The following is a 12,326-nucleotide window of genomic DNA, read 5'->3' on the forward strand; positions in this document are numbered from 1 at the left end:
TTTTGCTTTTTCATTTTCAGTGTGTTTGTGTGCGAGTGCTTTCGATAATAATGCCTGTTATGCGGACATGCCTTGGGATACAGCTGAAGACCTGAGGTACCTTCATAAGCGGTCTGGCAGGGATCATGTTTGTACTGAGGCCTCACCTTGTGATGAATTTAGGGAGTGGTCATCCTCCCAGTGGGTGAAGTTCTGCATGAGGAAGAAGCTGAAGAGGGACTCTTTGCCTTAAGGATTGTCTTCAAAGGCAAAGAAGGCCAGGCCAGCTTGTTCTTCCCCCGGAATTCTCCACTCCGACTTCTCAAGTGGCTTCCTCCTCTAAAGGAAGGAACGTTTACCATCAAATGCTGGCATTCCCTCAAAACCCTTTGATCTTCCTTCTGACCCGTCAAATCAGGCAAAGGATAAAGACCTTTCCAGAAAGGCCTCTCCTTCGGAAGGTGAGACAGATCATCGGTTCCATTTAAAGCAAGACTGTCCACTTTATCTTGTCTTGTCACTAACGATTTCTAAGATCAATCTCAGTTCAAGACGAAAGAATAGAAATAAGGTGCGGACAATGCCTCACAAGGAGGTTACAGGAACACGCACGCACAGAGGCCCTTTATCCACAGGAGTTTTTGTTGACAAAAAACTATAAGTTATCACCAAAACAGTTTGTTCGACCCAAAACTTCGGCTACGGTGGCAAAGTCTATGAGTACTAAGGAACTCTATCTTAGGCAACCTGAGACACTTTCACCTTTCTCAGCAGGCACCCTTTGTAAGAATAAGCAGGGACCCGATTCAATTAAGAAACTCTTCCATATCACCCAAGAAGGCAAAAACTCCAGATTGTCAAGATCTCCAATCAGGGAAGTGAAGCGTCATCATCTTGGTCCGCTTCACAGCCTGTTTTGGACGGTGCCTGTGTTTGACAAAGTAGCATCCAACCCAGACACCGGAGAGACTGAGAGGGGGTTCTTCCACAACTTCTGAATCCCGAGACTCCATCGACAGAGGAAGAGGAGTTGGAATCTACCTTCTTCAAGGTGTTAAAAAGAACATTCGTAGCGTGAATGGATTGAGTGAAGTGTTGGTTTCTTCTTCCAAGGGCAAGGAGATGGCCATTAACCGTCTGTGCCATGGCACTTCTAACGTGAGACCACAACTGGAACTTCCTTGGTCTACCTTAGCCAAGAAAGATTTATAAAAAATTGAAGATCAAGGTCAGGCAAGTCTTTGCACTTAATACTGATTCCACTCCCAAAGCAGAAGTAGTACTATCGCATTTTCTGAGCACTTCCATCAACGCTCCCCCCCAATCCAAAGGTTGTTGTCCTCACTTCAGGCTGTTCAGAAAGGCTGTCTTTGAGCCCAGTCTCTTTCCCCCAAGCGGAGGTGTCATCCATGGAGGACACAGCAATGAACACCCTCTAGGCTGCTTCCTGGATTGACAACCAGTCTGGCCCAGTCAGTTATCTGGTGGACACCGAAGACTTACCTGACCCTAAAGAGAAGCAAGGGCTGAAGGGTATCGTGTTAACAGGCTCAAGGACGGAAGAGTACCTAATACACCAGGCTGCCAACCACTAGACAACTGGGTTCTGAAGCACCGTGAAGCTGTGACCTCCAGGATGCACAAACGCATCAATCACTAACAGACTGGATCTCTGAAACTCCTCACTGAAGACTCCATCAGTTTCCATAAGAGGTAGCAACGACGACAGAGAACTGCAGGAAGGAAACCTGAGATTCCTTGATGCAGAATTGTATCCTTTTGAGCACCACAGCCTCCAGCCTCAAGACAACTAATAACATCAGGACAGCTGGCTCAATCTAAGAAGTTACAGAAAGAAGGACTGTAACCACAGCAGTATATTCTTAAAAAGTCATCACATTCTCTCCCCCTCCTGGCAGAGCCAAAGTTGCAGCTGAGGAAGGGGAAAAGGTAGAGGAAAGCATGGTGGTTCCACAGGGTGGAATGGACAGTTCATCGCCAGGGGTCAGCAGAAGACCTTGCCCGACAACATGAGCTCAAGATGTATGTTAGACAAAGATGCACTGCAGGAGGTCGATGATGGGTCACCCGGATTTTGCAGTCGACTCTTACTTGTGAGAAAGGCATCTGGAGGCTGGACACCAGTCATCGATCTCTTAGCCCTGAACATCACAAATTTTAAGTAATTTGTATTTTTCCTAAAAGTACTTACCTCGAACTACTTTCTTGGGAGTATCTGGGATCTCCTCCCATCAGACCAGAATTTTGTGTAGTTTACCCTATTCCCATTCTCTATGCGGGGTAATCTTTGGCGGAGTGATACGCGCCCAGAGATGACCCGGGGTCAGAGAGCATGCTTTCTCAGGTCTTGCTCCTCAGTAAGTTTAGGTGGAAAGAGGTTGTCCTCACTCTATTAAGTCCTGTAAGTCACTCGGGGAAGGATGGGTGGGCCATAACCCGAAAGTAGTTCGAGGTAAGTACTGTTAGGAAAAATACAAATTACTTAAAATTTGTGATTTGTTCCAACACGGAGTACTTACCTCGAACTACTTTCTTAGGAGACTTATACCTTAGGAGGTGGAAGTGTACTGCAGGGCTCAGAGACTGGGAAGATGGAAGCAAAAAAGGGGAAACCTAGATAGGGGGCTAGGTTCCGCTGACCCATCAAAGGAGAACACTTGAAATAGGGAAAACTACCCAAAAAACTAACTTAGTGTCTAAGTGGGTTACCTCTGTAAAAGACGCCTCGGAGGCGTATTTCTTCAGTGACGGTGAATTTTATGGTAGTTAAAGGACTTCTGAGTCCCTTTTAGGGAAGGTAAAAGGTAACCGGGGGGGGGGGGGGGGGAGAGTGTAAGAAAAAGGAACCTGTGTCTCTTGGACTTACTGCCCATGGGTTCCCTGGGGCTATACCTTTAAATCTTCTGAAGCGCTGAAATGATGGGACAGAGGGAGAACCCGTCCAAGGACCTCCTCGAGTATTCCTTCAAGTAGTGAGCTGTGAAGGTCGACTGGTTGGTCCAAGTACCAGCCCTCAGGATTTGGCCGACTGCCATGTTCTTCTCAAAGGCCAGAGAGGTACTCAGTCCTCTGATGTCGTGGGGCCTGAGTTTACCTGGAATAGGGATTCCTACACTACTGTAGGCTCTCCTGATCACTTGCCGTAACCAGGAGATCGTGTTCTTGGATACCGGTTTCTTCACCAAACCTGAAGAAACGAACAGATTCTTGACTTCGGGCCTCTGCATGGCCGTCCTCTCCAAGTACTTCCGTACTGCTCTGACAGGGCACAGCCGCAAGTCCTTGGGGTTGCCTGAACGTGGGATTGCCGGCACCGAGAATCCTTCAAACTTGGGGTCCCAGACTGCTGGGTTCTGGGTCTTGGCCATGAACGATGGAACAAACTTGAAGGTAGCTTCACGCCAGCCCTTCGAATGTGACACCTCTTATGAAAGTCCATGAAGTTCCCCTACCCGTTTTGCCGACGCTAGTGCCAACAGGAAAACTGTCTTGAGGGTGAGCTCTTTGTCTAGGATGTCCTTTAGGGGTTCGAAGGGAGGCTCTGACAGCATCTTCAGGACCCTAGCCACGTCCTACTGGGGCACTTTAACCTCTTGCGGAGGGCCTGATTGCTCAAAGCTCTTGATGAGCATCGAGATTTGTCTGGAGGAACCTAGGTCGATGCCTTTCAGGAGAAAGACTTGACCTAGGGCTGCTCTAACAACTTTAATGGCTGGGATGGACATGCTTGCCTCGTCCCTAAGATAGACTAAGAAGTCGGCTATCTCCGGGACCGAGGCTCTCAACGGCTTGATATTCTTAGCGGCGCACCACCTCGTGAAGGTAGTCCATTTTGCCTGGTACACAGCGGCCGAAGATCGTCTCAGGTAACCCGACATCCTCGTTGCCGTCTTCACCGAATAGCCTTCTTTCCTCAGGAGACGCTCGATAACCTCCACGCGTGAAGGCAGAGGGACCGAGGATTCTCGTGGAACCTTTGAAAGTGTGGTTGCCGGAGCAGGTCTGACCTGTCCGGAAGGGGCCAAGGTGGAAGGCGCGCCAGTTCCTTTAGGTCTGCGAACCACTCTCTCTCCGGCCACCAGGGCACTACCAAAGTCATCCACAGGTTGCTCGCTCTCCTCACCCTGTTGAGAACCTGTCTGAGCATTCCAATGGGAGGGAAGGCGTACACGTTGAGGTTGTCCCAGGGATGCTGGAAGGCATCCTCGAACGCTGCTCCCGGGTCTGGCACAGGAGAACAAAACACGGGGAGCTGTGCGTTTAGTCTCATGGCGAAGAGGTCTATTACCGGCGAACCCCACTTCTGGATCAGAGTCTTGGCCACTTCTGGGTGGAGGGACCACTCGGACCCCACCACCTGACCCACTCTGCTGAGGCCGTCGGCTAGGACGTTCCTTTTCCCTGGAATGAACCTGGCCGAGATCTTGATCTGTTCCCTTTCGGCCCATTCCAGAAATTCCAACGTGAGGCCGCACAACTCCTTTGATTTTAGACCTCCTTGCTTCTTTATGTATGCTACTACGATGGCGTTGTCGCACATCAACGCCACGGTGTTCCCCCGGAGCTTCTGAACGAACTCCAGACACGCCCTCTGCACGGCCATCATTTCCAGTACATTGATGTGCAGGTTTTTCTCCTCGGGTCCCCACCTTCCTCTCGCTGTACTGTCGAGGAGGTGAGCACTCCAACCCTCCTTGGAGGCGTCTGTGAAGAGGAGCATCTCTGGAGGGTCGGCCGCGAAGGGCATCCCCTTGAGGGTGTTCGAAGTGTCGATCCACCACTCGAGGACCTCTTTCGTTTCCGGGGACATTGAGACCACCTTGTGCGGGGAGTCTCTCTGGTTCCAGGCCTCCTTCAGGTTCCACTGTACTCCCCTGAGTTTAAGTCTCCCCTGTGGAACTAGCTTCTCTAATGACACGAGGTGACCTATTAGTCTCTGCCAGTCCTTGGCTCAACTGGGCTGACCCGACAGGAAGGGCTGTAGGATCTGGTTCAGGTTGTCTAGTCTCTCCGCGGAAGGGAATGCTTTCACCAACCGGGAGTCCAGGACCATCCCGAGGTAGGTCATCCCGGTGGACGGTATCAATTGGGATTTTTCCAGGTTGTTGGTGATACCCAGGACGTTGCTGAACTGTAGGAGTTTTGCGCCTTGCCCCCTCAGTACTTCCCTTGAGTCTGAAAGCAACAACCAGTCGTCCACGTACCGAATCAGGTGGATGCCCTGTTCGTGTGCCCAGGCTGAGACTGTCGCGAAGATCCTCGTGAAGACTTGGGGGGCTGTGGATAGACCGAAGCAGAGGGTCTTGAACTGCGACGTTTGTGTACCCCATTTCACTCTTAGATACTTCCTGCTGGAGGGGTGGACAGGGATCTAGAAGTATGGGTCCTTGAGGTCTATCGACATCATGAAGTCTCCTTCCCTCAAGGCCGCTAGGACCGACTTCGGAGTGTCCATCTTGAAGTCGGTTTTGCACACGAACTTGTTGAGGGCTGAGAGGTCTATGACTGGTCTCCATCCCCCTGTCGCTTTCTCCACCAGGAAGAGTCAGCTGTAGAACCCTGGCCCTGGGTTCTTGAAGGCTCCATTGCCCCTTCTGCTAGCATAGCAGAGACTTCTTGCAGGGCTGTCCTTCTCAGGGGGTCTTTCGGTGCCAACCATTCCGCCTCTAGATCTGGTATCAGAGGTGGGGGTTCCGCCCAGAAGGGCAACCTGTATCCTTCCTTCAGGACCGTCACGGTCCACGGATCAGATCCGTGGTCCCGCCATGCTTGCCAAGAATTTTTGAGGCATCCCCCCCCCTGAGGCTTCGGCAGGAGTAGGGGGCCTCCCTCCCTATCTCCTTCGGGAGGCACGGCCCGAACGCCCTCTTTTGGAGGCCGAGTAGGAGGGCCTAAATGTTGACTGCGTGGTTGCAGATCCCCTACAGGAGGGCTGAGAAGACTGCTGCCAGGACGTAGTAGGAGCGTCTCTCCTGGGCTGGTTAGGTGAGGCGCGAGGTGGAAGAGGGACGTCCGAAGGAGGTCTCCTATGGTTGGGTCTTCTTGTTGGAGGAGGTCTCGGTTCCCCCACATCCTTTAACTTCCTCACCCTCTCCATCACTTCTTCTACTTCCTTGAGGGGGAAGACAGTCTCGCCCCACAGTGGAAGACTCCTGAAGGACCTGGCCTCTCTGTCAGGGAGCCACCTTACCAGTTTGTTGAGTACAGTGTCCCTTTTTCTCAGGATCCAGTTAGCGGTTTGCGTAATTGACTGATAGGACAGGAACTTCAGGGCCTTACCTCCCGAGGTAATCAGCTCTTTCAGCAGGGCCTGATTTTCTGGAACCGCTAGGTCGTACGAGGATTGGAACGCTACCACCAATCCAGCCAGGATGACACATGCACCAGGTCCCTGGACAGCTCCTCCATCATGGCGGTCTCCGCTAGCGAGAAACAAACCGGGGCTGTGGTCGCCCTCTCTTCTGCTGCGCCTTGTCCCAAGATGGCAACTGCTGGTTCTACTGCGCAGGGTCCCGAGCGGTGCCCTTTCGGGAGGTAGAACCGCGACTCAGTCTTTAGTCCCTGGAGAAGCCTAGAGGCGCTCTGGCTCTTGGGGGTCTCCGCATGGTTAGCCACTACCTTGCTGACATGTGCCAACCCCAGCTTCACGTCTCTAGCCACCGGAAGCGCTAGTGAGGGCTTATGTTGAACGGGGGCATCCACCATCCTGTTGAGGTTCGAACGCCAGAAGTCGTCAGAAGGATGGCTCCGGTTCATCCAGCCTATGGTTTCGTCGGATGAGGCCTATGACTCTTCGGTAAGCGGAAACCTCCGCTGGAGAGCCTTCTTCCCCATCCTCTCTCTAGTCCGCGGGGGGTCCTAGTTCTCGTGACGGCGGACCTCCGACAGGGGGAGCCGTGCCAGGAGGTGGCATCCTCTTGGAGTGGTCCAATTCCCTCGCTACAGGCCGTAGGACGGGCATCGCCGCTGGGACGAAGGTCTCCGTCCTTGATTTCTCCCTTCTTCTGGAGGACCAGGGGTCCGCGGGCTTGCCCGTCGAGGAAACGAACCTCTCTCGTTCTGGACGTCTCCTTGGAGATCTTGAAGGAGGGACGCGGCTGCTAGACCGAAGGGGCGGGTGGAGTCGGAACCTTCGCGGACCTATGCCTGTCCCTCGACGTCTGATGCGACGAGCTCCTCCGTCGGTCAAATCTGCTCCCGTTGATGAATCCTACTGGTGATCGGGGTCTAGGGAGCCATCCCGAGGTGCCCGCGACGGTTGCCACCCCCAGGAGTTGGCTACGTGGTATGGAAACCCGCACCCATTCTTCCTCCGGCGAAAAACTTCTCCTGAACTTCCTCCTGGGGGACCTTGAACGTCTATCCACGTGGCGGGGTCTTGAAGACGAGCGCGAACGTGATCGTCTCCTGCGAGACCTATCCCGTCGCCTACTATGGTCTCTCGGGGCTCCTTCATCTGACGAGTAAGAGTAGGCCTCAAACGAGGAAGCCGAGGATCTGTAGGGTCTCGTTGGAGGGTCCGAAAGACGACGTGTCGTTGTCGGTTCCATAAAAACTGCTGGGAACGACGCTGACGGTGTTGGAGGGGAGCGGGGAGGCTCCTCGTTGGGGAACCAGGCCTCAGACTCCTCTTCCATTCTGTGGGGTAATCTGAAGAGCGTCTTGGGAGGCGCCCACACAACGGTGTCTAATGGCGGCGAGTCCTCCTTCTCGGCGTCGCCCTCGGCTGCTGACGCACCTGAAAAGCCCGCCCAAGAGGCTGGAGAAGAAGCTGCTGCCGTCTTTCCCCACATAGGATCTTCCGAAGATATGGGGCCCCCTTTGTCCGGGGCCCCGACCCCCAAAAACACACCCGTCCCTCCCTCAGGCCCCCCACTTGCCTGGACAGAAGACACAATACCACAGTCTGGTAATTTAGACTCCTGGGGAAGGGCCACCGGCCGCTTCCCCGCAACAGACTTACCTCGACCCCTACTCTGGGTAGGGGGAGAAGGTAGAGAAGCTCTATCCAACGGGACGCCGGACAAAGCGAGAGGCGAAGAGACGTTGGACTTCCTCGGGGACCGTCGAGAGGCCTTCTTCTTTTTCGTGCCATAACGCACCCACTGCACTTCATTCCAGGACTCGCACTCCGGACACGTGGCTGTAGGGGAACACACACTGCCCCTACACGACGAACACAAGGAGTGCGGGTCAACTTCTGGTTTTGAGAGAAAAGCGCCACACGATTTGCCGGCCATAGGCCCAGGGCAACGACGGGGCTGCTCCATAACGAACAAGTAATATACCATGAGACACAGGAACACAGAGGGAAAGGAAGGGAAGAACACAAGGGACCACGTGGGAACCGCATGGGACACAAAGGGTCGCACTGGGTTAGAGAGAGCGAGTCGGTGTGTTAACGCCGACGCGACCAGAAACTTACTGAGGAGCGAGACCTGAGAAAGCATGCTCTCTGACCCCGGGTCATCTCTGGGTGCGTATCACTCCGCCAGAGATTACCCCGCATAGAAAACGGGAATAGGGTAAACTACACAAAATTCTAGTCGGATGGGAGGAGATCCCAGATACTACTAAGAAAGTAGTTCAAGGTAAGTACTCCTTGTTGGAACAAATGTTCATTAAGTAGACCACGTTCAAGATGGTCATTCAAGCGATAAGACCAGGAGTCTTCCTGATAACACTGAACCTCATGGACGCATACTTACAGATACCAGTTCATGTGTTCCAGGAAATACCTTGAGTAGTGGTCGACGAGAAAGTATTTCAATTCAAGGTCCTCTGCTTCGGTTTGTCTACGGTTCCACAGGTTTTCACAAGTTCTCAAACTGGTATCGGCCTAGGCAAATGCCAACTGGATCAGATTGCTTCGTTACCGGGACAACTGGTTGATTCTAGCAGAATCAAATTAAAGCCTTCTAGTCCTTCGGGACAAAGTTCATGATAAATCGAGAGAAGTTTGTTCTCATCCTGACCGATTTACTTGGTGATATATATAGATACCATTTGGGGAAAAGTCTTTCCCTCTCAAAACAGAATCTCTCCACTTCCTGCGTCAGACTCATCTACCAGCCCAACAATGGCAAAAACTCTTCGGTTGGAACAATTGGTCCCCGGAGGCAGACTTCACTAACAATTTCTTCAATGGCAGCTAAAGCCATTGTGGTCTCAGCATCAGGACGATCCTCTAACCTTTGTACACATCAGAGAAAGTGCCAAGGTAGATCTCACTTGGTGTTTAGAAGAAACAAACCTTGAAAGGGGTGTCAACTCTTGATTCCTCCTCCAGAGTTTCATTTATATACAGACATGACCAAGGAAGGTTGGGGAGCTCACCTAGATCATCACATTATGTCAAGGTCCTGGTTGGATCAAGAGCCGCCAAGCACACATCAAAGATTTCAAAATGAAGGCAGCTTGGCTGGCTCTTCAGAAATTTTGCCTTCTCAAAAAACACTCGGTTGATAAGCTACAACATCTCCGCAGTGTCCTACATCCGCAAGCAAGGAGGAACAATGTCTCTCTAACTCTGTCAGCTAGCAGTAATGACCCTAGAGTGGCCAGAAGCCAACTGGATAGCTCACTCGACCTGTTTCATCCCAGGGAAGAATAACGTGATAGCAGACAAGCTGAGCAAGAAGACACAGATCATTGGGGCAGAATAGCAACGTAGATCCTGACTTTATGGGGTTCCTGTCTCTAGATCTGTTTGCAAGAGCCCTGAACAACAAGTTGCCAATTTACTGCTCCTTAGTACCAGATTCAGTAGCGGTGTTTGAAGACGCATACCAACTCCCGTGGGACAGCTTTGAGCCCTATGCTTTTCTGCCATTTTGCCTTCAAAGTTGAGTCCTCAACAGAGTTCAATCGATCCTGAATATGCCTATGATAATCATACCACCACACGGGCGATGACTGCAAACAGTGATGCCTCTTGCAAAAAGCACAACGAACATGAAGGTCCACCTCTGGTTCATTCATATACTGGCCATACCTGCAGCCTTCTTTGCTGATGCACAATCACATGTCTGGTTTAGGGGTGGACATCACAATAATACAAAAAAACTCGGGAAGAGGAGAAATTTATTATTCTAATAGCCAAGTCAAGGAATGCATCTGTGTACATGTGTACTCACCAGCAGTCAAAGTCAAAGTGAAGGTTGAGCTGCCTGTCTGTGGGCGGGACTTACCCACCACCAGGCGAGCAGCAATGTTTACCATTGTTATAGCTTAAAAGCCGTTCAACTTCAGTGATTGTCACACTTCTATTAAAGGTCAATGCTTTGTATTACTTGTAGGAACAAATATCAATTAAGCAACACAATGAAATACAAAGATCCAACAAAGGCTGCCAAATAAGCAAATTAATTCACACCACAGCAATACAGAATGCCCATGCATTTAACAGTGGCAGAAGTAAGGAATTTTCATAACATGTCCTACCAGTTAGAAGGTAAACCTCAGATGGTCTATTCAACAGGCTACTTTCATTTCTATTCTGCCCTGCCATCCACAAGCACAACTTGAAGCATATAGCTATATGAAAATTAGGTAAGATATATAGAAACAATCAAGAAAATTTATTATAAGACCTTCTTATAATCTATATTTAAGCAAAATTATTCTTACAGAAAGAATGAAAGAATGTCTATAATTTGCAATTATAACAAATTTAAACTCAATGATAAAACCTTACAAAGATAAGAAACTTATTGGACACAAAAAGTAAAACCTATATATTACCATAGCAGATGCTCCTGTTGTGTTAACATCCGTACTCTTGCTCATTTCTGGATGCAGTGGCTCAGGCTTCTTTAAATCCTGGAAAAGAATAAATGTTTAATTAAGACTATGATACAATCAAAACTGTAAAAATTTAAAACTAATTCTACCATTATGACTTGTTCAGAATGTAAAAATTTTCAATGCCTACCAACAGCAACTGATAACAGTATTCTGAGTTTTGCAATGCAATTAATTTTGCATCCCATAAAAGGCTCACTGTTCACAGAATTAGCTCCCAAATTGTATTTATTTGTAGTCGCCTTTTTTTATTATTATTCCAGACAGAATGACATTTCTCTTCATACAATCTCTTATTTTGCTTTTCTTATAAATCAGATAACTAATCCCCAGAGGAGTAGTTTACGAAAAATAAATCCTAATTCTTGAATATTTTAATTTTTATTCATGCGAGAACCTATAACATTTCAAACAAAAAGCCTTATCCATCTTAATTGGAGCAAATTCATCTGAACTTATGCCTCAATTTCCAATCACAGCAAAAAGAGAATAGCTAGTTCCAATCCTGAAACTACTGCTTCTTGGAAGAAATCAAAATCAGCCAGTTATCGAGATATCTCAATAGATGCACCACATTCAAGTGCTGCCAAAGCTGAGACTATATAACACTTGTGTGAACACTTGATGAGTGGTAGACAGTCTCAAGCAAAGGGCTTCAAAAAGGTACACTACATACTCCCTCGAGGGTGAACCGGAAGTACTTTTGTAGACTGATGAACAGGTAACTGAAAATATGAGTCCCTCAGGTTCACCAAAAGCAAGAAGTCTTCTTTATTACAGATTCCATGGCAGTGAATTCAGCCTGTCTGCATCCGTGCCTGTTGTCACAGGATCTATCAGATGTTGGGATGACTTTCTCTGGGAGGCAAAACCTTTTTTGTTGATAGGGGCTGGAGGCAGGATCTTGGTGGATTTATTCAACCGAAGTTAACTCTTAGGTCCGGTGACCTTCAAATTTATTCAAATGAGAGCATCCTACACAAAAACGAACCACGGTAATTGAAGAGCAGGCCTGGAGGCTTGATGGGTACCAAAACAATGAACAATCTCTGTCAAGACGCCCAGGATCGACTCCAAGGCTGCCTTTCTAAGTTCGCCCAACTCCCTGATGGGTGAGAGAACTCTAGGGAAGGTTTATTATGACTCTGGGTTTTCCATCTCAGCTGTGAAAGGATCCGCATCAGAAGGGGAACCTTCCTTTGCCCGAGATTCCTCTCCCATAGGGTCCACAAGGTGGTAGAAGATCCCTTTCTCCCTCTGGAATGAGACCTCTCCAGACCAAGGACTGAACCTGGTCTATACTGCTCTTCTGTCTCTTGCCCACCCAGAGATCAAGGAGACACTAGGTGTCTTGATCTCTGTGGGGAGCGGGACAATAAGCAAGTGCATCCCCTTGGAAAGGTTCCAACTAGAACTCCCTCTCCTTGCAGAAGACTCTCTTTACCCCAAGGACCATCTAGAGTTTGTCCTAGATGTTGCTTGTGTCTTCTCCTCCTGCCTACTTGAGGGAGAATCTTGCCTGG

General features: G+C 49.7%; 1 protein-coding gene across 1 annotated transcript in view; it reads right to left on the minus strand.

Annotated features, from left to right (window-relative positions):
* Positions 1-12,326, minus strand: part of LOC137640179 (uncharacterized) — a 92,557-nt gene that overhangs the window by 23,299 nt on the left and 56,932 nt on the right. The window contains exon 3 of the mRNA XM_068372704.1: positions 10,744-10,821. Coding sequence (XP_068228805.1) covers positions 10,744-10,821 — 78 coding nt within the window. The remainder of the gene's footprint in view (positions 1-10,743; positions 10,822-12,326) is intronic.

This window comes from Palaemon carinicauda, chromosome 4 (assembly GCF_036898095.1).
Source record: "Palaemon carinicauda isolate YSFRI2023 chromosome 4, ASM3689809v2, whole genome shotgun sequence".
Lineage (NCBI taxonomy): Eukaryota > Metazoa > Arthropoda > Malacostraca > Decapoda > Palaemonidae > Palaemon > Palaemon carinicauda.